At 41.0% G+C, this 27,795-nt stretch overlaps 1 protein-coding gene across 1 annotated transcript in view; it reads left to right on the top strand.

The window, feature by feature from the left end:
- The first annotated feature begins 546 nt into the window (after positions 1-546).
- The window catches only part of LOC106751662 (apolipophorins), a 33,845-nt gene continuing 6,596 nt past the window's right edge, over positions 547-27,795 (top strand). Inside the window, exons 1-15 of the mRNA XM_014632635.1 lie at positions 547-719; positions 9,984-10,010; positions 10,309-10,493; positions 11,238-11,420; positions 11,512-16,083; positions 16,498-17,004; positions 17,164-17,350; positions 17,500-17,716; positions 18,791-19,083; positions 23,699-23,893; positions 24,075-24,301; positions 25,105-25,600; positions 26,095-26,279; positions 26,371-26,591; positions 27,069-27,642. Of these exons, the coding sequence (XP_014488121.1) occupies positions 650-719; positions 9,984-10,010; positions 10,309-10,493; positions 11,238-11,420; positions 11,512-16,083; positions 16,498-17,004; positions 17,164-17,350; positions 17,500-17,716; positions 18,791-19,083; positions 23,699-23,893; positions 24,075-24,301; positions 25,105-25,600; positions 26,095-26,279; positions 26,371-26,591; positions 27,069-27,642 (8,139 nt within the window). The 5' untranslated portion in view covers positions 547-649. The remainder of the gene's footprint in view (positions 720-9,983; positions 10,011-10,308; positions 10,494-11,237; positions 11,421-11,511; positions 16,084-16,497; positions 17,005-17,163; positions 17,351-17,499; positions 17,717-18,790; positions 19,084-23,698; positions 23,894-24,074; positions 24,302-25,104; positions 25,601-26,094; positions 26,280-26,370; positions 26,592-27,068; positions 27,643-27,795) is intronic.

Here is a 27,795-nt window from a genome sequence, read left to right on the forward strand (position 1 = left end):
ACCGTTAATAATCAATGGCTGATTAATTATCGGTGGTGCAATTAAGGCGTTACAAGCAGATAATGATATATATCGGTGACAGTGGAAGCTAGCAGGAAACAAGTCGCGGTGGATTCACAGATAAATATCCCACCCTCAGCGGAGGAAGCTACGCCGGTTGCGATTGGGGGTCGCGCGGGGGGTCAGTGGTTCGCCCTATGCCTGCGGCCACGTCCGCTCGAGGGACTTTTTCTTCGTCGTTCTCGCGCTGAAACTCGGCGTGACGAGATAAAAAAAGGAGAGAAGAATCTTCGATAACAATACTTTTTTCTTCCAGTCTCCGTGTTGTTTCTTTTTTTTCGTTCCTCTCGAAGGGAAACCACGGCACACGTTCGCACGTACCCGGGCATCCCGAACCTTTTTATCTCTCTGGTCCCAGACGTTGACGAGAGGCCGCGGACCTCTCTCGATATATACGTTGCAATGCGAGCGATACGCACAGGAAAGATCCGTGGCGGTGCGAGTGGGGAGCGACGGTAGCATAAAAGCACGCACGAAGAAAAGCTCGGACGCTCTTGTCGTGGTTCCCCCCGTGGTCGTCGATCGTGTCACACAGGCTGCGCTTGATTGTGCGAGAGTAGTGCCAAGTAGTTCGGGGAAAGAGGACGCCATGGGGCTCGCGAGGGCAGCTGTCATCGCCGCCTGTCTCCTCCTCTTCCTGGCGACCGACGCTTCGGGGAGTAAGTAGAACCAAGTGTACAACCTTCATCATCGTCTTCCTCCTCGCGACGCCTTTTCCCCTCAAAGATATTCCATTCACTTTGTCCTCCGATCCTCTCCTGAGGGAGAGCCTGAGAGACTGTACGCTTTGTCTTTCTTTCTCGTCGAAAAAAACTTCTGTCTGGGAAAGTTGGTCGTGTACACGCGAAAAAGGCGAAAAGAGTTTGCTCGAATTTACCTGACGATCAGCAAGCTGAACGCGCATTTTGGTCGGAGAGGAACCCGGATTTCTGATTTTTACAAAGATTCGATTCTCACGACTGGAAATTCGGTTTCTTTCGATCGAAACGTATTTGATTTCCTCATTGTCGAGTAAATTCCAATTTTTTTTCCATGTACTCTGAGGCGGTTTTGTTTTGATGTATCTTCTTTCAATCGCTACGATGATACACCCCAAAAAGTTTAAAAACGCTACGTGATTCTAACGGTTTTACTAATAAAATACTGTAATGATGAAGAATGCGATATTGTGATTCTCGCATATGTGTCGCATCAACGCGGAATAAAACGAGATCGAACAAAATGGCGTTCCGAATATCGGAAATAGATGGGAGAAGAAATGTTCGTGCCCTTTTTTTCACCCAACTACAGTTTAACATCGGTTATTATAGCGCACGGAATTGCTTTCAAATGAATATATATTCGAGGTGAATTGATAAAACTGGAATAAGAGAGGCCATCATTTGGCATTTCAAGGAAACGGAGTAAGATAGAAGAAGAAAGTTTCCTTTTTCAATTTCTGTCCAAACATTTTCAAAATAATGTCAATTTTTTTCATAATATAGTTGTATATTATATATCTTCAATCTTTCCGTCGATGAAAATTTAACTAAGAGTATTTGAGATCGCTTGAAATATTTTCTCTTTATCAGTATCTTCTCTCTTTCTCTTTCTTCTTCGCCAAAAGACATGTCGATATGCGCGATGGTGATTTTCGGAAGTTCACTCTCACATTATATTGCAGTAGCATTCAATATGATCCCGTAATTTACGAAAACTGTAATCTACAATACATGAAAATGGACTATTTCTCCGAAACCAGCAAAACGCATAATCGATAATCCAATATTAAACCCTCGACATTGCTTCCTCTCTATCTCTCCTTCTGTCTGAAAGAATTCATAAAATTGCATCGGATCGCTATCTCTTCGAAGAGACCGGATGACTCCGATAAATTTGAATTTTGTATCAAATTAAAGATTATTAAGTCATGAGCTGATAGGAAAGGGTCAACGCGCTTCGGGCGCGGTCAGGTTCGAATATCGTAAGGTTATGCTCGCGTGTCAAGGATAGATAGATTATCGTCGAATCGATGTGTCGAAATTGCCGATAGTTCCCTGTGCATGCGAGAGATTCTCGAATCTTCGCGGTGTCCCGTCATCATCGTCGATCATCAACTTCGAGCAAATAAAAGTGTCGAGGGATCGTCATATCCCCGTCTCTATAATTATTCCAGCAAGCAAAAAACATCAAATTAATCCTTCAAAACATCGATTTTATATGAATTTTACAAACATTTTGACATATTTTATGAAATATAAAAAAAAAATTTTATAAATTTTTTTTAACTGTCACTTGATATCATATTTATAAAATATAATATTCAAAAATATAATATCAAGACTATATTATATGTTGAAATATTAAAATTACGGTAGAAATATTATTTTCACTGTTCTGGCCAAATATTGTCAACAGTAACGTTGTATGCAACATTAAGAACTACATATTCGAAATTACACGTTACAAAATATCGTTGTAATAACGTTGCGTTAATGATTTTTTTTGCTTACTAGGACGTCGCGATTTACGAAAGCGCATCTCCGACCTCACTTCCAGACCTTATTCGATCTTCGCCGCGATAGCCGCGGAAAACATGTTGATTTTCTGTCGGTGAGCACTTTGCTCTTTTTCCGGCCGCCTTTTGCACCCGCGGCGACTCGTCCGTTGATATCGCTTCGTCGATATTCTTGGCCTGTTATTTTCCATTCTATGTTACAACTAGAGGTTTTACTCTATTGTTTGCGCGTGCCACGATTAATCACATTGCCAGCTCCGACCGGCGATTGGCGCGCGGTCATTTCACGATTTTGCGCCGAGCAATGTACAACGTGGAGCTTTTCAGCGGCCGACGTCGAACTTTTGAGACTTTCTTTTCTTTTGAAAGGGATTAAAGAAAAAAATGTAATACATTGAATAGTTACGGCTACGGTATTTCCTTAACAAAGTATTTTCTTGAACAAAGGAATATCACAACGATTATATAATATAATGATAATTATATTCTCGAATTAAAGTCAATATAGATAAATTCTGAAAGAGCCTTTTATGAGGGAAATAGGTTCAAGAAATAATGCGTTACTTGCAACGCTATTTACGTTACAAACGAATAAGCGAGAAACATTAAATTAATATTTATAACATATATGTAACGTATTATGTAACGGCACACTCTCAAAAACGAGCGTCCCGATCTTATCCTATAAGCGCATAATATTATTTAATATTAAATAACATTCATTAAATAACATATATTCTTAGAATATACGTAATATTCTAATAATATTCTAGTAATATTATTTAATGTTATTGAGATATTATATATATATATATATAATTGTAGTTTTTTATTTCAAATGTATTGCGACACCAATTGTTTTATTATATAAATAAAATCGAAAGAATCTTGTGTGACGTTTTATACTAAAATACGTTTTATACTAAAAAAAAAAGTATACATATATTATATTATTATTATTTTATTTTTTCTTTAATATTCTACAGAAGAACATTTTTATAATATACCAAGAATATTATATGAAGTGGACGTATATTAATAAAACATTCCTGTAATATTAAAAAATATTACATAACGCTCTTAGAATATTATCAAAATATTGTTTTAATATTGAATAGTATTCATATAATATTCTAGGAATATCACATACTTATAGGGTAGGGATAAACTGATGATGGTCGACATTATTCACTGTATTCATTGCATTCCTCGGTCTCGTATCGCATGCATCGACACTTATATCGATTATCGGCAACCGACATACAACGCGAACACGTTATTGCGTGTCAAATATTGTGTATATATGACATGTTTCGAATATCGCGCCGAGATTATGCATATTATTTCGCCTATTCACGGCCGGCGAAAAGATTGCCTGCTCCTTTTTTTTCTCGTCGGTACGTCGTATATCTTATTAATATTTCAATTATAATTGTGGATTTCGAAGTTTCTGCTCGCGGGTAATATACACAGTAAGGCGTATTATCGCAGGTGCATCACCACATTATCCTTTTCGTCCGACGCGCACATTGTTACATTCAATCACAAACATTTTAGCGGATTAACGCGTCAATATGTGCTGCAATAATTTCTGCGCGCTATAATTTCGCGTTTCACGCGCCGATAGACCACGTTTCTCGAATTATGCGCCTTCTAAGCGAATATAAAAATTTCAGGATTTTTCATTAAAAATTGGAAAAAGGAAACATTCGACAAAGTAATTCCGAAGGACAAAGTCTCTCTCTCTCTCTCTCTCTCTCTCTTTCTTTCCTTCTTTCTTTCCTCCTTCTTTTCTTTTAATTTCTTCACGGTCGAATGAATTATCGATAGGAGTGAGCGTAAAATAAACGGAAAATTCAATAATTGGAAACGTGCCCGCGGCGTTTCATGTGATTGCGTTAATCCATTTAACTGAGAGAAGTGTCATAGCCACAGCCACGACAGGACAAGATTCGGTCGGGTTTTCGCTCGGGAATTTTCTTTGCGCGTTCCTGCGAGGTAACGAATGAGCGTTTAAAAGAGTTCCCGTTATGGCGCATCGGTGGCTCGGAACGAGGTCCATATCATTGAGACGATTACAGATCCCCCGTGTTTGACCGGACATTTGGTAAATTGATCCGACGTCCCTACATCCCAGTAAAATAGATCCGAACTGGCCGTTGCGTCGTAACGAAAATGTTCTTTCACCATGCCACGTTCGAATTGTGCGAAAGGGGGGAAAGAAAAACAGGATAGAGGAGAAGGTGTCCAAATATGGGCAATGGTCGAAATTTGGGCTAGGCGGTGTTCAGGTTCCTGTAGCGCTCTTATCTGATAACAAGCGTATGATAATTTCATTGAAGATGTAGCGTGTCGCACAGCTATATTTAACGATCACTTTCGAGGCAGCGTACAAGTTACAATACGTACAAGTTACGTAATTAATTAATTTCTCGGAAATTCAAGCTTTTCGCAGGTGTGTATATTTAATTTTTTTTTCTGGAAACGTAGTTGTTATTAATAAAATTTTTTATAACCTGTAAACAGTATAAGGTTAAATGTATGAAAGGCGGAACGCGCGGATCGAGTCCGGCGGTCCGATTATGCGACGAGTCGATCTCTTTTTTATTAGCGTTACATTTTTCCAATTGTCCCGGTTGTACTACGTTGTACCAGTAGTAGTTCCAGAACCGGAATACGCGGAAAGGGGGAAACTTTTTCTTTCTTCTTTTGTTTGTTTTTTTTTTTATATGTAGACCTCTTTAAAAGCGCGCGCAACATCTCACTCGGTGTCGGACCATTCAATATAAGGACGATGTATTAATATCCCATGATAAATAATTACAATAGCGAGTGTTAGCGAGCGCGGGCATGAAAAAGCGACCTGTACTTGTGTGTTAAAAATATGGGAGCGGAAAAATATGAGATCATCGCGCGACGTTTAAATCAATGCGCGACGCGAAGTAACATACAGCCGGAAAGATACAGCGTGTCTCTCTCCGCGCGTGAAATACGAAAGTAATGATCTCTCTCTCTCTCTCTCTCTGTGTGTGTGTGTGTGTGTGTGTGTGTGTGTGCCTGTCTGTCTGTCGTTATAGATTTGCATAATGCATACCTTAAGTAATATAACGAGACTGGAGCAGCCTTAATCATGCCGGGCGCATGTCAGGGGCGAACAACATCGGAAATTACACTCGTAACTTCCCTGGTAGAATCTGTGCAGTTTTAGACTAAGCACCCAATCAGTTATAGTCTAGTATCACTGCATTCTCATTAATTAATATCAGTACTGTAGGAAATGGACAAAAACTCGATAGAGCTATCTTCAGTACCTTAAGCAGTTTTCTTAGTAAATATATGTACAATTTGCCCAGTTATTTTTTCAAAATAAATAACTGTAACATTAACAAATTACTTTTCGATAAATTCGATAGATGAACTGACAACTGTAACATACCTGTAACAATTATTTGTAAAAAAATTCACTCTCCGAACTCCGAACCAACGGTGACTCGCAATTTGAAATTCCGCAAAAATAAAGTCAGCCCAAATTGCAGCGTGTAACTTGATTTCGTTCGCGTTTCTAACGTGTATAATTCACGAAACGCCCAAGTAGGAGGGAAAAAAAACGGAGGGGAAAAGTCAAACTCGATGACGCAAAGGAACGAATTCCTCCGTTTCGTGTTTGTCGCGTTGCGACAAACGAGACGCGACATTTTTTTCCGGATATGGAGTTGTCCGGAGCGATAATGAAGAGAATCGCGACGAGTATATTTCGACGAAGCCGCAGATTGTCGCGTCAGTCAACGCAATGGTGACGGCGATTAGGGGAAGGAAATTGATCATCACAGGTTTCGCGGTGTCATCGCGAGAGAGAAACAAAGTATATAGTCGAGAATTGTCGAATCGAGATTCGCCTTTTTTTCTTTATCCTCAAAATTCTTCCTTTGCCCCTCCCCCCCCCCTTTCTTTCTTACACTGAAAGAAGGAATTGGTAATATATAACATAATTTAGTAACTGTTACTAAATTTACTAAATTAACTGTTACTATTTTTTGTTTCTTACAATTTTATATTTAGCATTTAATATTAATCTTTTTACCATTATTATTTTTACCATTAAATATTAATATTTTATTTAGTTCAATAAAATGATATCATTTTAGCACTAAAACACTATTATTTAATTAACATTGAATATAAATACATTATTTATCTTCTATACTTCTGAAATAAATGTGCGTGCCCTCGCAATCCCACATAATTTGCGAGGATCACTTCGAGGTTTCGTGTTTTTTGTTACGTGCTCGTTTCATCAGGAAGAAAATAATTTCTTATTTGTATTCGCAGTCGGCTATAGTTGACCAACCTCGTCGTCGTCGAGCGAGTAATTATGTAACTCGGTTCACAGTGCAAAGTACAGATTTGGATGGGCAACCGCTTGTTTTCTCATTTTAATCGCATCAATCACGTGAAGTAATATTGAGTAACATTCAACTGGTTTACAAACTACCATTAACGAGATGTCTATAATTGTATCTTCTTTTTGGTGATGGATTTTGGAACGAAGTCAAGCGCGACTTTGATTCCCGTGTTGAATAGCACAAATTTCCTTAGGAAGAAAATTTCGAGATTTTCAAGAAATAACCGGAACAACTGAGATAACGGAAAGCTGAATTAACAATCGTGTGAATGCATCGGCATTACTTAATTTGACATAATTTTAATTTGCTTCGACATTTGGAGCATCGTTTAAAACTTTAATACGTGTCATAATGAATATCCGCGACATTTACTCGTTAAATTTACCGATACTTTTGACAACGATATTTCTTATTTGCTTAAATGTTTACTAGAGGATTTGCGAGAGATTTTTATGCGGTAAGATTGACATTAATGTTCTCAAATTGTAAACTTCCGTTGCGATGCCCAATGGCATCCGTTCTATTTCGATATTGTTGGAAAATTAATCGCTTTCTACTTATCTCTGATGAACAAGCTTCTGCGAATTAAACAAAAATTACGCAACTAATAAATCGCGCTGATATCATCCACCGTACGTACATACGTACATTAATTAATTTTTTATATTTTAATCAACTCATGTAGTCTACGTTTCTTCAAAAATATATAAAACTTCGCCATGCTGCGTCAGTTTACATTTTTACAGATTACATTTTTTACAGATTACATTTTTCCGCCGTATCTTCTACATATTTTTTGCCGATTAGAAATTTCGCCGTCCACGCTATTTTATTAAATGAAAACAAGATAAGGCGGAATTTATGATAAAAAATGAAAGCTTAATGCCGACTGTCAACATGAATGTTAATATTAAATACGTTAAATGTTATTCGTAATTACTTTAAAATGAAAGAATTAACTACACGAATAAATTAAGTACTTTACCAATTCCGTCTTTATATAATATTTTATAATTTAAGTATAATATTAAATATTGAATTAAGTCCCAGAAATTAAATCTGACGAATAAAGAAGAGAAATTAAATTTCTATACAATAATTTTCTCATTTAGTTTTGTGCGTGCATACTGTGAAAGAAATAGATTGAAAGAAGCAAAATGCAAATGTCAAATTATCCTTATTGTTTAATTATATAATAATCGTCCAATATTTTTTACAACTCTACGAAATTATTGCGGTAAATTGTTAAACTGCCAGTTCGTACGAATGTACCGACATACAGTATCGAACAAAAATGAAAGTTTCACGATCCAGGGTCACGAAAGTCACGATTATCGTTATCAGTGCTTGACCCGAGGCATCGAGTTCACTTCACTTGATGTATAAATATATTTTCTTTCTCACAATAATCAGCATCGGTCATAATAGATTACGGTTGGTCTCGTTCTTCGCTCTCCTTCTTCACTTCATGAATTCGCCCATCGTTATCGATATATAGCTCAGAAATTGAAATAGCAAACTGTCACGAGAATATTCACGAGACGTTGCATAATGGACAAATTAATCCATATCGCGCTGCTTTATAACAATTAATAATTGATATTATACATTAACAGTGGAATACTTTTAAGAAGTTTTCACGTGTGCTGCATATACATATATTAGGTTGGTAAGAAAGTTATGTCGTTTTTTTTGAGGAAATTTCAATTTCTTATATTTAAGCTCATAAGCGAGATTAATTAATGAAATATTGACCACTGTTTTCCATGACCTTCCTTCATCTGTCAACAAGGTCATTTATGCCGGATGTATAAAAGATCCTATCCTTTGAAGCCAGAAAATCTACCACTGTCCTCTGACATCCTGAAAGTTTCAAAATTTTTTTCTTTTAAGAAAATTTTGCTTCGAGAGGAACAAGTGGTAGTCAGATGGTGCCAGGTGAGTATGATGGATATGATAAAACTTCATAACCAACAGCCTGCAGCTTCTCCTTCGTCCTTAAAGTCACGTGAGGCCTGGCATTGTCATGTTGGAAGACAACACCTTTTCGATTATACAGTGCTAGACAAAGTTCACATATTTTTGTATCCATTCGGGTTAGCTGATCGCAATATAGGTCTGCTGTGACAGTTTGATCTGGTTGCAACAGTTCCCAGTGGATAGGACCTCGACAATTCCACCAAACTCAAAACATTAGCTTTTTTTGGTGCAAATTGGCCTTCGCAAGGGTAGGAGGTGAACTGCCTGGCATTACCTTGGCTCTTTTCCTCACTACATTGTCATACACAATCTACTTTTCGTCACCAGTAACTAGGCGATCCAAGAATGGCTCATATTGTTGTCGAGCAAGCAAAGAAGAAGCAATAGAAATTCGATCTGCCATATTTTTTTCGCTTAATTCACGAGGAATCCAACGACACCATTTGTAGACAAAGCCAAGCTTGTTCAAGTGTTTTTCAATTGTTATGTAGCTAATGCTTAACTTATCCCCGATCTCCCTCGTAGTCAATAGTGGTTCATTACCCACTAAAGCCCTCAGAACGTCGTCATCAAGCTCCTTTGGTCTTCCGGTGCGAGGTTCATCTTGAAACTTCATGTCACCTGACCTGAATTTTTCAAACCAACTTTGGACCGTACGCACTTTAACTTTAAATGGTCCAAAGACGAAACACAAATTTTTATGAGCTTCCGTCACATTATGACCAAGTTGGGACTCATAAAGCATAGAGTGCCTAAAATGAAGTTTTTCTTGATCCATCATATACCCCTATTTCTCAAAATTTAATTATTAAAAAACAAGTAATATCAAAAATCAAAACGTGGAACTACTGGCTTTCGATTAATACCAAAATTGTCTAAATCGCACAAAGAACAACGAAATAATAAACATTTCAATTGGAGCAACAGAAAAACGACATAACTTTCTTACCAACCTAATATAATAAAAATTAAATTCCATGTTCAATTTCACGTTCGATTTCGGCACAATGTAATCTCACACTTAACTCTGTTTCTGTTTACAGGTAAATGTTCAGTCGGTTGCCGTGGATGTGAGTATATCTATAAAAATACATACCGTAAAAAAATAGGATAAAAATTCATAATTATTATCGAACATTCGCTTTGATTGGAGTTAATGATTGTAATGATTGTTTTGATGAAAGTTAATTAGAAGATTACTAATCAGTTACTTCAGTCGCTTTTCGAGGGAGCAAAAAGTTCTCTCGGGAAGAAAGTCGAGATGTTCTTTGCATTCGGTCGGAAGTTTTCAGAATATTACTTGATATTAAATAATATTACGCACTTATATTCATTCTTGCACCTCGCATCGGGCGCGATCTGTTTCAGTGCACGGAGGCAAGGCCTACAAAGAGGGACACACGTACGTTTACGATTTAGAGGGCACGTCCGTGACATCGGTGCCCGAAGCTCAGAATGAGGCTACCTTAAAACTGAAAGGTACCGTTGAATTGTCCGTGAAACCTGACTGCATCCGGCAGATCCGATTGAAGGACGTACAGATCAATGGAGCTGTAAGTACATGACATTTATCTGTAACACGTATTGTGTGCGCGTTCGTGATAAATTCATGCGCTACGTACAGGCGTTACAAAAAAGGGAAAAAACGAATGCATAAGGGATAAAATAGGAAAAAAACACGTCGAGGCTCTTCGTCCTCCGTCACAGTCATCTTATCTAATGACATCAAAAATGAGAAAATGTATGCCCAAAATTCATGTGAAATAAAAAGATATCTCCGTAAAATGACGTTTGCGGTAAATTTAGCAGTTTGTAAAATATCCCCCAAAAATTTCTCTCGCTCTGACAATCAATGAATAACCATAAAATTAATATAATATAACATTCAACCTTCCTTCTTACCTATTTTTTCTCATAATTTCGTCACATAAATTTCACGGCAAAACGAGAGTTCTCGAAATATTTTGCAAATGTGCTCGATCGATCACAAGTGTCATTTTCCGGACATATTTTTTTTATTTTAACGTATTTCGAAAGAATTTTGAACGATATTTTAACTTTTCGTGTCGTATTCACACTTACATATCGACACTTGAATATCGACTCAACGTACAAATACTCAGATAACGCAAATACAATATTTTAACAACTTTAATATTTTATATTAACGTATGGCTATGTTAAGCATTTAATACAAACATTTTAGCAAAGATGATTTTAACGCAAGCACAAAATGCCTTTTATTACATATATATAAAGATACTATGCATGTACTATTCTCTTTCCTTTCATTCCAGCCGATATCGCAACCAGATGTGGAACAGTACGCGTTGCAGTTCAACTACCATGACGGCCACATCGATACAGAAGTGTGCGCGGAAGAGGGTGACTCGCAGGCATCCCTCAATATCAAGAGAGCGATGGCCTCCTTATTCCAGACAGCCGTCTTCCAGGACTTCGGCTCCACGAGCCATCATGAGGTAGATGCGTCTCTTTTTCTCTCTCTCTCTCTCTCTCTCTGTCACTCTCGTTCTCCATTTCACCATTTCATACGTGAAACTTCTATTTCAGGTCGACGTGTTCGGTGGCTGTCCGACCGACTTCACCTTCCGGAAGGACGGTGACTCGCTGACCGTACGCAAGGAGAGGAACCTGGCGCGCTGCAGCCATCGCGAACACATTCTGTATGGTCCCGTCTCCGTGATGTACGACCATTCCGACATCCTGTCTTCGCCGTTGCTGTCGTCGGAACAGAGTATCGAGCAGCGCTTGAAGCACGGCGTCCTGAACAAAGTCAGCTCCGTCGAGACATACGAACTGAAGCCGTTCAGCAACGGCGACGCCGGCGCGAAGACGGTCGTGCGTACGACGCTGACGCTGAAGAGCGAGAAGGGCGACAGTCCGAAGGCCGAGGTCAGCCAGCCGAAGTCTCTGATTTTCGAAGCGCCACATCCCGTTATCAAGTCGTCGGTCGACAGCATCGCCACGGCGTTGAAGGCCGCCAGCGTAGAGGAGATCGGCACGGTGCAGCAACACGCGGCGGAGAAGTTCGCGGAACTCGTCCGGGTGCTCGGTTACAGCAACAAGAACGACATCCTCGCGGTCTATCAGAAGGTGAGGGCCGGCGCCGGCTTCGACAAGGTTACGGACAAGAAGATCCTGCTGGACGCTCTCTTCCGCACCGGGAGCGGTGAGGCCGCCGAGGCGGTCGTCGAGCTGATGAAGGGCCACGAGCTCAGCGGCCAGCAGACCCTCCTATTCTACGCGAGCCTCGCGCTCGTCCGTCACGTTCACCTGCCGTCGGTGACTGTGGTGACGAGCCTGTTGGACCAGCCGGACCTGCCGCGGCTCGGTTACCTCGGGGTCGGCCAGGTGATCGGCAAGTATTGCCAGGAGCACTCGTGCGAGAACGTGGCCGAGGTGAAGCAAGCGATCCACAAGATCCGCGAGAAGATCGGTAACGGCAAGGCAAAGACCCGTGAGCAAGAGGATCTCGTAGTCTCGGCCTTGAAGGCGCTGGGCAACACCAAGTACCTCGACGACTCCACCCTTGTGAAGTTGGCCGGCATCGCCGAGGACAAAAACGTGCGCAACCGCGTCCGGGTGGCGGCGATCGAGACTCTGCCCGCACGATGCAGCATGAAGTCGAAGAACATACTCATCAAGGTTATGGCTGATCGGGACGAGGACAGCGAGATCAGGATCAAGTCTTACCTCTCTTTGATCGCGTGTCCCTGCCAGCACTTCGCCAGTGCTCTCAAGGACATGCTGGACAAGGAGGAGGTGAACCAGGTCGGCTCCTTCATTCAGAGCCACCTGCGCAACCTGCGAGCCTCCACCGACCCGACCAAGGCCGACGCGAAGCACCACGTCGGCAAGATCAAGCCGCGCACCAAATTCCCGGAGGACTTCCGCAAGTACTCCTTCAACAACGAACTGTCGTACCACATGGGCGGCCTCGGGGTCGGCTCCGCCGTCGAGAGTAACGTAATCTACAGTCAGAACAGCTACGTGCCGCGTTCGGTCAACCTGAATCTGACCGCCGAGCTGTTCGGGCGATCCTTCAATTTCCTGGAAATGAACACGCGCATGGAGAACCTCGACCGAATGATCGAGCACTACTTCGGCCCGAAGGGCCACCTCACGCAGGGCGACGTTGACGATATGGTGGAGAAGGGCGTACACGACGCGGTGAACATCGGGGAATACATCGAAGAGAAGATGAAGAAGCTTCGCGGCAAGCGCGAAGTCAAGCAAGGCGAGCTCGACAGATTCGCGAAGGGCGTGAAACTGAGGAACAACGAAGTGGACCAACAGCTCGACATCGACCTATCCATCAAGTTGTTCGGCGTCGAAATGTATTACCTGACTCACAGCTCGGAAGGAGACCACGCGAAGGAGGCCACGCCGAAGCAGCTGATCGACAAGATATTCGACAGCCTCGACGTGGGAATGAACAAGCTAAAGAAATTCGACCACCACTTGAAGAGCCACATGCAACTCTTGGACTTGGAGCTGATCTATCCGACCAACCTCGGCGCGCCGTTCATGCTCAATGTGATCAGCAGCGGCGTGATGCTTGCGAAAATCTACGGCAAGATAGACGCTCGGGCGATCATGGAGAACCCGCAGAACGCGGAGCTGTACTTCGGTTTTGACCCCAGCATCTCCGTGCAGGTGACCGGCAGCATGCTCGTCAAGGCGTTCGACGCGGAGTCCGGTATGAAGGTGGTCTTTACGTTGCACAGCAATACGGCGAATGATTTCAAAATTAAGATGTTGGACGGCAAAGGCATCGATTTCTCCATCGGAACACCCATGCAGAATGAGAAGACGTTATTCGTGAGCAGCGAGGTTCTCATGAGCTCCGGGCAGAAGAACAACGCGTACGAGGCCGCCAAGTTCGGCACCAAGGGCAAGATCTACGACGACTGCTTCGACCAGATCACCCCTCTCACAGGTATATCTCTTTGCGGCCACGTGGAATTCCCGTATGACGGCGTCGAGGCGATGAAGAAGCGGGCCCTCTTCCCGTTGAACGGCCACTCGAAATTCAGGGTGAATTTCCACAATCAGGACAACCGTTATTACCGTCTGAAGATCTTCTACGACAACAAGTCGGAAAAAACTCGGACCTTCGAACTTATAGCAGAGACGCCCGGCAGCAAGACTCAAAGACGGATATCCTTGACCGCCGAGGCCGGTCTCGAGCCCGACAAGTACGTTAGAGTGAACTTGGATTCTTCCTTCAAGAAGGCGTCCGCCGAGGCGGTGCTGAAGAACACCGCCGAGGAGCACACGTTCACGATCAAGGTGAACCATGACCAGCAGGAGTATTACGGGCGCGCCGGTCTCTTAGCCAACGGTGCCAAGTACAAGCCCGTGTTGGAGTACAAAGTGCCGGAGCACATCGAGAAATTGTCCGGCGGTAAGATCCCCCATGGTAAGCAGCACTACAACGTCGACGGCATTGTGGAGCTGGTGGAGCAAGATGGCGGCAGGAAGTACGTGTTCGACAAGGTCGTCCTGATGATGGAAGGCCGCAAGATCGTCGGCGTGGACGGCTACATCATGTCTGCCCATAAAGCCGTCGCTATGGATATGAATCTTGGCTACGGCGACGAGTCGCTCGCCCTGAAGATGGACCTTAAGAAACTGGGGGCCGAGCACTATTCGCTCTGCCTGTCGGCGGTACCGTCGAGGAATCCCAACATCGGCTTCGACCTCGACTTGGAGTATCGCAACAGCGAATACGAGTTCGAAAACAAGCTGGTGTTTGTTCACGGGCCTGATCTCAAGTCCGAGGTGAATCGCTTCACCATGAAGCAAGAGATTATCGCCAAGCCGAAACAGTCGGACGGGAATTTCTTGTTCAGCGCTTCCAGCAAGATTTCATACCCGGCTTTGAAGCTGGTGTTCGACATGGACGGTAAGCTCACGGCCAAGTCGATCGAGGGCGACATCGACATGTCCTACAACAAGTTCAAGTTCGGCACGGAGCTGTCGATGAAACGGAATATGGCGAAGAAGGGCGACTACGAGGTCGAATTCGAAGCCGAGTTGCTGCAGAACAGCATGAAGCTGCAGACGAAGCGTACGGTAATCGATCCGCACAAAAACCGGTACAAGCACTCGGTCGAGCTGAAGCCGGGCGGCAAATACGAGTCCGACATGGTCATCACGTGCCACAACGACAAGAACAAAATGGACGTAGAAGTGGACGGTAATATGAATCTGAACGGCAAGAAAGTCAAGACCGTCGGCGCGTTGAAGGCCGAGTCGGGGAGTATCGACTGTCACGCGATCATCGCCATGAACGACGTCAAGTACGTCAACTTCCTGCTGAAATCGCACAAGAGCCCGAACCCGCACAGCAAATTGGTATTGAACTTGAAGAACTACCTGAACGTCGACGGCGAGATGTTGATGCAAGGCGACAAGGGTAACGCGCATCTCACGATCGATTTACCGAAGACGAACCGCAAGATCAAAGGTATCGGCGATCTGGTCGTGGCCGGCACGCTGCACACCGCCAGTGTGCAGCTTCTGCTCGACGCGGAGAGAGATCCTAGCAAGGTAATCAAACTGACCACCGTGACCGACCTGAAGAAGAACACCATCGACTCGAAAAACATGCTCGATTTGTTGGGTCATAAAATCGAGGTGAACGGCAAGGGCAAGCTCGAGGGGACGTTGAATGAGGGCGAACTGATCGCCGACGTGGATGTCACTCTGCCGAATGGTCGTTACCTGGTCTACAAGGTCAAGCGTACCTCCAGCAAGAAGGAGAAAGAGGACAATTACGATATTCACGTAGACGCCTTGATAGAGGACCATAAAACTAAAGGCGGCGAGTCGATAAAAGTCACATACGTCGCTAACGTACACGAGATGGACTTCAAAACGTACGCTCACACCGGCGACGCTAAACTGCAGATCACCGACTATGATGGCAACAGCAAGAAACTGGAGATTCAATCCAAAAATCTTCCCGGCATCAACGGTTACAAAGATTTGTTCGAAATCAAATTGACGGGAATAATAGGACCGCAACCATTGAATCTGGAATACAAGGGCAGCGAACTCGACAGCGGCGAGGAGTCGGAGCATTTCGCCGCCTCCTTCGGCAAGTTCCAGTTGAAGGTAAGCGAAAATAACTTCTTCGAAGAAATTATGGTGGACGCTATGTGACAAGGTTGGTCGAAATAACTAGAGAATTTGTTCACCCTATGAAGCACACATTTTTCCTCCCGCTGATTTTTCGGCAAATTTAATGCCCGGGGGTTTTGGGGGTCACTGATCACGAATCTGAGGTCCAAAGTGGAAAAAACCACTACTAAAGTTGATGGTAAATCCTCAACTTGACCCAAATTGACAGTCGACGATGAAAATTTCGTGTATTTCCCTTAAGGATGGAACACACACACCCACATATACACATGTATATGTAACATTGTTATAAATTATTTAAGCAATGTAAATATATTATTTATTTATTATTTAATAATTTATTTTTTATTTGGCATTATTCAATATAATAACATGTTATTTGCGCAGAGTACCGCAAACTACATACCCGGCGATGAAAATGACAAGCCCTACGCAGGAAACGGCAATGTAGAGTTGCTACTGCCGTCCGAGAAGTTGCGTAATCTCAAACTAGACTATAAAGTCAGCTATCTGGACCAGCCTAAGAAGAATCATGAAGATTTGCAATATGAAATCAATCTTATTTACAACGATGACAAGTCCATCAAGTTGGAGAGTTTCTCCAAGTCTACTGGAACAACGGATACCGATCAACCTCATAGTGGAGATTACAAAGTAGCTCTGACGCTCCACAACAATCCGCCTATAGTCTTCCATGATACTTTCAACTACATGTCCGAAGGCGATAAAATAAAGATAACTCGCAAAACGACCGGCATTGTCGACGGCAAGGAGACGACTATCATCATCGATAATCTCACCTATAATAACGACCTCTCATCTATCCATCTAAGCGGCAAGGCCGTCACTCCCTATGAACACATGAACAATGTTGATTTCTCGATAAACCATGAGGTAAAAGATTATATCATTAAAATTTAACTTATTGCTATCTTGATTCTTATCGTGTTATGGAAAGTTTGAAATTAAAGTTTAACATAGAATCGAACTCGGTTAACTTCAACACACTATATTTGCCAATTAGACTACTGTTGACTTTTTATATTTCCGAAGAGTTCGCAGGACGGACTCACAACGAAAACCGAAGGGGCCGTTACCGCCGACAATGACAAATATACAACCAAGTGTGAGATTCAGAGAAGCAACATATCTCCGAAGATTCATATCATATTTACCTCCCCGAATGGCAAGACCGAACTTCTATCGAAATACGAGAAACTGGGCGACCACGAATATACAGGTAATTCTCTCTCCCTCTCTCCCCCTCTCTTTCTCTCTCTATGCATTTTCAGCCTACTGGAATAGAGGATGAATTAAATCAATGAAATAAGACAATGAAAAAAATTACAGATTTCTACGAGCACAAATTTGTGTGCGTTTGCTTTTCAGGTGAACTGAAGATCGATACACCGAAAGGCTTTGCCGTTGCGGACACGCACCTCAAATTGGACAACATTGACAATTTCATAATCAACACCAACTTCGACAGCGACAAGTTAAAGCACCGCAAGATTCACGCCGAGATCGCCAACAATCCCACCGCCAAAGCCGGCAGAAGAATTGTCATCACAGTCACCAGCGACGGCAAGAACATCGTGACCGGAAGGTGAGGACTCGCCGTGAAACGTGATATATTTTCAACCCCGACGTTCCCTAAGCGGGGTCTACAATGAGAATTTAAGCTCTAAGAAATTGACCAGTCACAGTCGATTATTCTCCTCACATTCGAATTGCTCGTCTACCCTAAAATAAAATTCGACACAATAATTAGCTGCCGAGATGACTAATGATCGCTCGATGGAAAGATAATCAGGACGCGAGTGTGCACACTAGACATGTCTATTCGATTTACAGCTCGACATTTTCGGTTCGTATTCGCGGTCTCATACGTTCCGCCGCTTCGTCGTACTCGGTCGATATTCTCCCATCGCAATGCTGAACGATGTTTTTCTAACGATAGCGATATACGAGATATATACGCGTACATAAAAGAAGTAAAAAAAAATCAATCGCCTACGCGGTGACAAAACAAAGAGCAAAGATGTCCTCCTGTAATTAACGAAAGGGCACGGGGTTATTTTTAAAAGAGATCAGGAGATATACGACAGGTGGTGCCTTCTCCTCCGTTATTCGTTTCACCTCGCTGTGTAATTTCATCGATTTGACCGCTAAAATTAATTCCACCACAGTCTCCACGTATATATATAGTATATTTTAACCGACGATCCTTTTGTTCGCGTCTCGAGACGAATCGCCCCGAATCGAATCGCGAAAAGTCGGCAAATGAAGTCGGAAAAGTCGAAAAAGTCATCGATCACGAGCTGTCGTAGCGAAAAGCCGCGATAAGCGCCGCTCAATGGAAGAGGGAAACGTTTCTAAACGCGTTGCAGACCTACAAAAGTAAAAAAGAAAGAAACAAGAAGAAGAAGATAACATATTACCTGAATCGAAATTTGAATTGCTACTTAAGTGCTCCTAAATATGCCGATGAAATTATTGTATTTATTGCATTTTTATTTATTTTTTATATTTTATTTAAATTATTATATTTATATGTTAAAATAATTTTATCGGTCCAATAGAAACTTACTTTGACGATACCACAATTTTTAACCCCTCTCGCACTTTCGTTACCGCACGGAATATATATATTTGAGATAAGATTACAATTTTTTCGCAGCACGAGTTACAAGCGACGCGACGAGGCCGGCAAGATCATCGTCGAAGGCAACGGCAACTTGAAAATCGGCGAGAACATGAGGAGCTCCTCTTTCAAATATAGCCGCCAGCAATTGACCCGCGAGAAGGACGGCGAGTCCGGCGTAGTGATCGTTTTGAATGCCAAGTTTGACCCGGTCGCGATCGTCAGCGACCTAAAGTTCTCGAACAGGGAGGTCCTCATTTCTAACAGCTACTGCGAGCAGAGCAAAGACTGCGCTCACTTTAAGCTCCAATCGACCTACGACACTGACAGTAAGTCTAGTAAATCACCTTTTACTGATCTCACGTTTCGTGCGGACAGCCGCGAAAAAGGGTAATCCCTTGTACTGATCTTCTTGTTGATGCAACACTGTACACCCGACAATGAATCCTGTGACAAGTTTGATCGAAATAGGATTTGCTTGAAACCCGAATGAAATATTCCTCATATCTCTCTTAAGCTCATGGATTTTCTTCTGCAGCTTGCAGGACTTGCATGGTTCGCATTTTACGATATCCTTTCTTTCTGTTGAGTATATTTAACTTTGAAAAGTCGAAGGTCGAATCTAGATAGATCCAATTTATTTTCTACATATATTCTTTGCTCGTTGCTTTGTTATTGCCAGAAAAAATAACTCGGAATTGTTTTAAGTAATTTATATTAAGTATCTCCACCTTGAAATTGAGGAGAGGCGATGCAAAGGATTTATAGTTAATGAAGATCAAACGTGTTTCCCTCTGCGACTTTCACACAGATTTGCGATGCGCGAGATTCTCTCTTTCGTCGTACCCGACGAATGTGTTTAACAGTCAAATGTCGGAGGTCGGGTCAAGGAAGGTCCAATTTACTTTTGTTATGTGTGACTTTATTTATCACTTGTTATTATTATTATTATTTAGTTATTGCTAAAAATATAATACGAAGTTATTTCAAGTAATGTATGTCAAGTATAATCTTCATCTTCCAAACCTTAAAATGGAGGAGAAACGGTGTGTATAGAGAATTTATAATTAATGAAGATCGAACATATTTTCTCCCTTGCGACTTTTACATAGACTCGCACGGTGCCATATCCTCTCTTTCGTCCTTTTCATCGAGTGCGTTTAACATTCAAACGTCAAAGGTCGAGTCAAGGGAAGTCCAGTTTATTTCTTTACTTGCTTGCTTCATATTTTTCATATTCCTAGCTAATATTTACGATCGTACCATCCGGTATGCTTTCTTTGTAGGCCTTTCATTAAGCTCTTGCTTATTGATTGTTTTTATAAAGAGACAATTTTTGGGATTGTTCTAAATGATTTATATCAAGCCTTATAAGCACTTAATATCATTTAATATTAAGTAATACTTTTAGAATATTAATAGATGGTTACGTGTTTACCTCTAATAATATTTAAAGAATAATATTATTTAACATTACTGTAATATTATATATTTTTTTTAATATTCAACTCGATGTGTATATAAATATATATATTTTTTTTATTTATATATATTTTTCTATATTATTATTATTTTTTTTTCTTAATATTCTAACAGTATTTTTCTAATATTCCGAGAATATTGTGTGAAGTGGACACATAACATCAATAGAACATTCCTATAATATTAAAAAATATTGCATAACATTCTTAGAATATTATAGAAATATTATTTTAATATATTGAATAATATTCATATAATATAATAATATAATATAATATAATATTCCAGGAATGTTACGCGCTTACAGGGAATATCTTTGCCCACGTGAGCGCTAAAATGAAAGAGAAACGGCACAGAGGATTTATAGTTAATGAAAATCGAGCGAAATTCTAGATACTCTCATTGTTCCGGCGTGCTCATTGAAAATTTATTGCAATTAAATTATATTAAGGGCATGTCCCGCAAACAAGGGGACGAGGCATCGGCGGTTCCTGGAAATTCCTGAAACGCCGCCTTGCTAATACGACTGGCTTGCGTGTCGAGCCGCAGCCCTTTATTAAAACACGCATCGTCCACAAGAAGAAGCCTGAATTCGTAAGAACAAAAGAAGCACGCCGTGTTTTGTCAAAAGCTCCGTATTAAAGCCCGCGCGACGTGTCGCGTCCCTCGTCTCTCAGGAAATCATCCTTATCGCATCATACACGCTTTCGTTCGCCTGCCACGTACCGTCCACTACCCCCTCCTGAATAATTAAAAAAGAACTCCAGTTGTGGATCCACCGGCTCGACGCCGAGGGACCACTGGAATATATCCGGGATGTCTCCCGACGACATACGCTATCGGCGATATTTCGCATGAATGCGCAATACGTCGCAATAGCCCGTGTATATATAACAGATCCCTCAGAAAGGGGAAGGAAGGCCTGCAGGCCGGCCTGCGCTGAAAGAAGGATTCGGTAATATATAATAAAATTTAGAGACCGTTACTGAATAATTCGGTGAAATATTGCAGGCCGAACATTCGGCAACAGTTACGAAATAATTTAATTGGAACAAGTGAATACATAGCTTTAAGAATCAAGATTTAGTTGCTTGAACTATGCATTTAGATAATTAAACTAGATCACTAAACTTAGATCACTAAACATTGGCAATTAATACCAAATGTTGATGGCAGAAAATGAGATATATTTGGTAAATATTGCTATGCATATAGTCCGTAAGGGAGAATTGTTTTAGGTAATTATCATCATTTTACTAAAGAAATTCTATCGTTCTACGTAAATTATTTCAGGATAACTTGACGTTCCTACATCGTCTTGATATACTTTCTTCACTTCATATGTAAAGAAATCCTCCCGTATAAATATTTATTAATAGTTACCAAAGTATTTTATAAGAATGGAAGTGAATGATTTTGTAATATACTCACCAAATATCTAATATTAATTATCGGACATTTAACAACAGACGTTAAATATTTGATAGCAATTACTATTTTATTTAGCTGACTCGACTTTGAATAAAAGTCGTTCGTACTGCAGGCCAACTAAATGCACGGTAATTAATATCAAATTTCATAACAGTCGCCAAATATGCCGTCGAAATCTCTCTGACTAAATGCATTTGGTAAGTATCACCAGTCTTTTTTTTTCACTATACACCGCTACCCGGTCGTTTTAAGGCCGTTTTGTGGTCCTACCACCAGATCATCCGGTCGATAACATTCTATTCTCGCGTGATCTGCACCTAATTCGTGCCTCGCCTCAGTTATTAATAGAGGCACCCCTGGAATCGCACCCTCACACGCCGTTGCACGGCGGGCTGCAATAGCGCGCCGCTGCATTGACTTTGTGTGCGCCGCTGATTTTCCCTTTTTTCTCTCCTCCTTCTCACATTTTTTCCTCTTCTTCCGCCCGGTTTTTTTTTTCACCTCTTCTCTTCCTTTCTCTTTCTTTCTTTTTCTCCTCAAAGAGAGAGGGTGGAAAAAGGAGGAGGAAAAGAAGAGAGGAAAAAGCAGAAAAAGGAAGAAAGAATTGGCGAAAACTTTGCGAGGCGATGCAAGAAGACAGGCGTGACCGGTGGTGCGTATATACCTGCACGGCGATACAAGGAAAAAAATAAGTCGCACCGTTGCTGGATGACGTCACACGCCGCAAGGGCGTGTGCTCCACTGACGTGCGCGTCTTAATCCTTTCCAGCGGCCGCGCGATGACGTATATAGCGCGATAAAGTTTACTTCGCCTCTTTTCTTCTTTTTTTTCTCCCTCATCCCTTCCCCCTCCGCTCTTCTTCCCCCGTCCCCCCCCCCCTTCTCTCTCTAACTTNAGGATCAATTTGGCTGTTGAAGCTGAAACTGAGCATGGAACTGTTTTTTTTTTTCTTTCACGAGAAATAAAATTCTCGCAATTCGAGTTGAGTATTACAAAATCATTCACTTTCATTCTTATAAAATACTTTGGTAACTATTAGTAAATATTTATAAGAAAGGATTTCTTTACATATAAAGTGAAGAAAGTACATCAAGACGAAGTAGGAGCGTCAAGTTATCTTGAAATAATTCACGCAGAACGATAGAATTTATTTAGTAAAGTGATGATAATTACTTAAAACAATTTTCCCTTATGGACTGTATGCTTAGCAATAGTTACCAAACATATCTCATTTTCTGCCACCAAGATTTGGTATTAATTACCAATATTAAGTTTAATGATAACATCTAAATGTATAGTTCAAGCAACTAAATCTTATCAATATTTCACCGAATTATTTAGTAAAGGTCTCTAAATTTTATTATATATTACCGAATCCTTCTTTCAATGTATAATCGCACAATCACAAATAAAAGATGTGGAAAAATGTTTCCAGCTGTCTGCTTTTATCACTAAACTATCCAGGCATCTGTTTTGACACCTTTTTCGTCCTCTTATTGCCTCAATTTTGAAATAAAACAAAAAAAACTGTTATCTTAGGAACTTCCAATAATTCAATTTAATATTATAAACTGTTTTTTCTCCAAAAATAAAATATATTCAAATGAAAGTATACATTACTTTGTAACTTCAAGTTAAAGAAATTGTAATTCTTGGTTCGAAGATATCGTTCTTTTCCGTCTAATATTCTTCATTCTCAATTCAAGATTATTATTCTCGAATAACGAGAATATTCTATTTTTAGTAGAACTACGTGAAATTTTTCCGTGCAAACAAGTTTTAGCTATCTGACGTTATACAATCTTATTTCAACACATACAAGTTGAGAATATAGGTTTTCTCAAAATAAGATTTTTTTTTTTTTCACGTATACTGGAGGACGTCGCAACGTGAGAACACGTTTCAAGGAATAGTTTCGTTTTTTCGATACACGTTAAAGAATTCTTTCTTCTCCCTCGCCTCTCAGTATCTTCGATTTTTCGCGATAATCGCCTCTTTCATTATTTGTTCTCTCGATTGTCCAATTACAGACAAGGAATACTTGAAGCACCAACTGACGGTGGAAGTCGACCTGAAGAAGTTCAACGTGCCGGTCGAATTCGGACTGAAGACGAGTACAGAAAACAAGGAAAACTCGTTCGATCACTCCGCTAACTTGTACCTGCACTCATCGAAGGATAAATCTGAGTACACCTACCACGTGTACATTCATCCTAAGGAAAGCGGTATGGAAGCTTTTCGTCTTAATTTTATGTTAGAATCAAGCAATTCATGTAGAATACTAGAATTTCAGACACATTCGGGCACGTTCTAATCGGAATCTAAGCTGTGAATCTAGAAAAAATGTTTAAAAATTTCCATGGGACAGAATAAAAGTAAGAACCACTTGTATATTCCCTTCCGCAGGTGCCGTTTTGACATTGCCTACTCGCGAATTGGCCGTTATCGGCACATACGATATCCCGAAAACGAAGCAGGGCGAAGCGTTCAAGATCGATCTCAATCTATACCTGGATAGGAAAAACAAACCGAACGAAAAGACTGGATTCGCCGTGTATGGTGACTCCAACATCGACAAGGATAGCGTGTCTATCAACGGAGAAATTAAATTTATATATCCAACGCAAACGAAGGTACGTATCCACCCGACAAGCATGTCTAAATGGCATCTCGGAGTTACTCTTACTCGTCTGTAATTTTCTCCGGACACAGTCGGCGTTATGTATGCTGTGCTAATTCCTAGACGGAAAATCAAACGGTATCTAATTTAATGCAAAACCTATAAGCTTGAAAGTCGCATAAATAACTATAATTATAACAACAGGGCTTTAGCTGATAGCTTTATTATGACGGTGTTTTATCTAATGTGTATATCAGGGACCCGGACCGGAACCGAAACCGAAAATCGTATGGAAACTAGTATTTTTGTTCACCTGAAAAAAATATTCGCGACTTTATTCTCAATTTTCGCGCGAATAAGGTTGCAAGGTTTTAAAATAAAACTTAAAAAAAAGAGAGAGCACCTCACGGTAAAAACCGTTACCTTCGATTTTCTCGCAATCTAGCGGGAACATCGAGTTTCGCCGAGCCGCTTGACGGCTATAAGAAGGAAAAAAGGAGAGAGAGAGAGAGAGAGAGAGAGAGCAGACGATATACGCTTTTCGTTGATCTTCTGCTTCGCACGTTATTTTCGTTCCTCGCCCTTACATCATGTATAGCAAAATTTCTTCTTTAACGCCTGCTGGTTCTGCTCGCTGTAGTTATCTTGTTTGGTGACGCTGGAAACGAGAAAAATGTGCGAAATTCTTGCGATGTACATTGAAATGAAAAAGCATAAAAGTAATTAAAATAAGAGGATTCCTTTTTACTCTAACAATCAACAAACACAATATTATTATTTATAATAATAATCACGACTATTTCCCCGGCTTGGTAGGATATGGTGGTGAAGGGTAGACTGTACTGCAGCTCCGGCGAGCATTTGCTGGACGCGAACATGGATATCGATCTATTCAATAAGAAGACGCAGAAAATCACTTTGGTGGCGAAGGTGAACCAGCAGATTATTGACTCGGGCTACAACATCACTAGCGTGATCGACATCACCAGCCGTGGACAGCATCTCAAGATCGATCTCAAGTCGCATGCAGCACTCACGAAAAACGCAGTCAGTTTCGGCAGCTTCTTGTCGTACCTGGATCGACATCAAAAACCGAAGAACGCGGGCATCCTGTTTACCGGGGATTCCTCGGAGATGTATTTCCTCGTGACCGCACTGAACAAGGAGATCATCCGAGCCGATGCGAAGATGCAGTTACAGAAGAACCTGCAGAAGATCGACGCCGAGGTCGCGGTAATCGGCAGCAAGCCTGTCGTGATGAACTTCGAAGCGCACGATTTCAACAATTTCAAATTTTCGGAGTACCAACAGGGTAAGTTCGGGATTTTGGGAAGGTTGCTTTCTTATATATATATATATATATATATAGTTTTTCTATCTTGTAATTTATCAATTTCATATTGCCTTTTGATTTAGTATGATCCGATTATATTATGTAAGTACAAAGCATTTATTTTCCACATAACGCAATATTAAGATGGAAATACTTTTTCCATGTATTGCACGTGGAAAAAGCTTATTTTAAATTATACTATATTTCGTAAAATAAGCGATTAATCCGAAACAAAAGAAAATGCATTTTAAAGTTAAAATTGTATACTTTTGTGTGGCATTATCGAAATTGCAAAAAAATGTACAACGAACGTCGAATAATTTGGACAGGTTAAATGTGATTAAAATATGCGAATATGAGTCGGATGTGTACGGACGCGCAAATTAGGCTGGATCTAAGCTGGATGAGGGATTACATTTGCAATACACTCGAGTTTGCACGAATGTGTAATAATTTCGCGACATCTCTCTCAGATAATCCTAATACGAAGTTAACCGCTGACGGACGTTTTGTGATTGGACAAATGGCTGAGATTCATGCCGATTCTTTCAAAGACGGCGCGAAGAAGCATCTGTTCCGCGCTATGATCCATCTCGACGAAGGGAAGTTCCTAAAACCTGACTTCACTTACGATAAGGATAACATAATCTACGTAATCGTAAGTTCGATTATCGTCAAGGGCGACAATAGTCTCTGATATTCGTGTGATCTGGTTTTTTTTTCACTTCATCGATGATGATCCAATTTAGGAACAAAATCGACACCAAAACGCCGAGATGATGAAGCAGCTGAAGGGAATCGGCGACGAAATTGAAAATGAAATACAAGAGGAATTGAAGGATTTGGTCAAACATTTGGACAGTGCTAAACCGAACACGAAGCAGCTTCAAGATTATTACCAGACCGAATTGATCAAACTGAATAACGAGATTCACGCTGACCAAACCTTCAAGGATATCCAGGCCTCTTTGTAAGAACTTGATAATAACGTCATTTAGCGTTGCACATATAGAATCTGCTTATTTAAGTTGCACCAATTCAGCAGTACAGCTAAAAAGAACAGATCAAAGCTGACAAAACTGAAATTTGTTGATTCGTTAAAATGTAATCTCCAATTCCTAGTCTGACACGGGCTTAACGCAGAAGTCCATATTACTTCATTCATTTGAGCGAAAAGTGAGTGCAGAATATGGACTATAACATCATTTCAAATAATTTTTAGATGATGTAACATGTTTTCTTATCAAAGATGAGGATGAATATATTTCTTCCATCTAGATAAGGATAAGAATGATCTATTTATTCATCTGAATGATTATTTAGATAATTTTATCTAAATACCAGCAAACACTGCGTGTATATATTATATTGACTTTTTTGTGCGCTGAAATTTCAAATTCACCGGCATTCGTAGGCTCGTCACGTATTATCGATCGTATTCTTTTAGTGGCAAACGCTTCAAAGCCATCATCGCCGCCATAACGGACACCTTCACAAAAACAGTCGCACGATATGGAGAACTGTCGAAGCAATTTCGCGAAATAGCTTCCAAGCTGCGAGACGCGGTGGAGACTGTTCTGCCGCAGTTAAAGAAATTGTACAATGAGGCGGTGGACACGTCTACCCAGATCCTCGATGCTATCGTCAGTGTCGCGATGGCTTACCTTAAAGCAGCACTCAATTTGATTGACGAACATCAGAAGGAACTGAAGGAATTAGCCGTGATGGTGTCCGAGCTTGTGCAGGATATCGCCAAGGTTATATATAAAGCTGCTACTCAGATCAAGAAGGATGTCGACGAGTTCGTCGAGTTGCTGGTCGATCAGGTGAAAGCGTTGCCAGTTTACGAGATCGTCAAGGAGAAGTACAACGAGATCCTCAAGTTCCAAATCCCGGAAAGTATAATGGCCCCCATCGAAGAATTCTTCAACGTCATAAAGAATACGCTGCCGACCGATGAACTTCGACATTTCGTCGATACTCTTCAGCAGTATCTCATGAAGCACGCCAAGCAAGAGAAGGTAGGTACTCTCTCAGTGCTCTCGGTGCTTTTTATTGCGTCATATTCGCCATTGCTTATTACGAATAACTACACTGAAAGAAGGATTAAAGTAATATATAACAAAATTTAGTAACCGTTACTAAATAATTTGGTGAAGTATTGCGAGCCAAAC

This window comes from Dinoponera quadriceps, unplaced genomic scaffold (assembly GCF_001313825.1).
Source record: "Dinoponera quadriceps isolate SergipeBrazil2010 unplaced genomic scaffold, ASM131382v1 scaffold115, whole genome shotgun sequence".
NCBI lineage: Eukaryota > Metazoa > Arthropoda > Insecta > Hymenoptera > Formicidae > Dinoponera > Dinoponera quadriceps.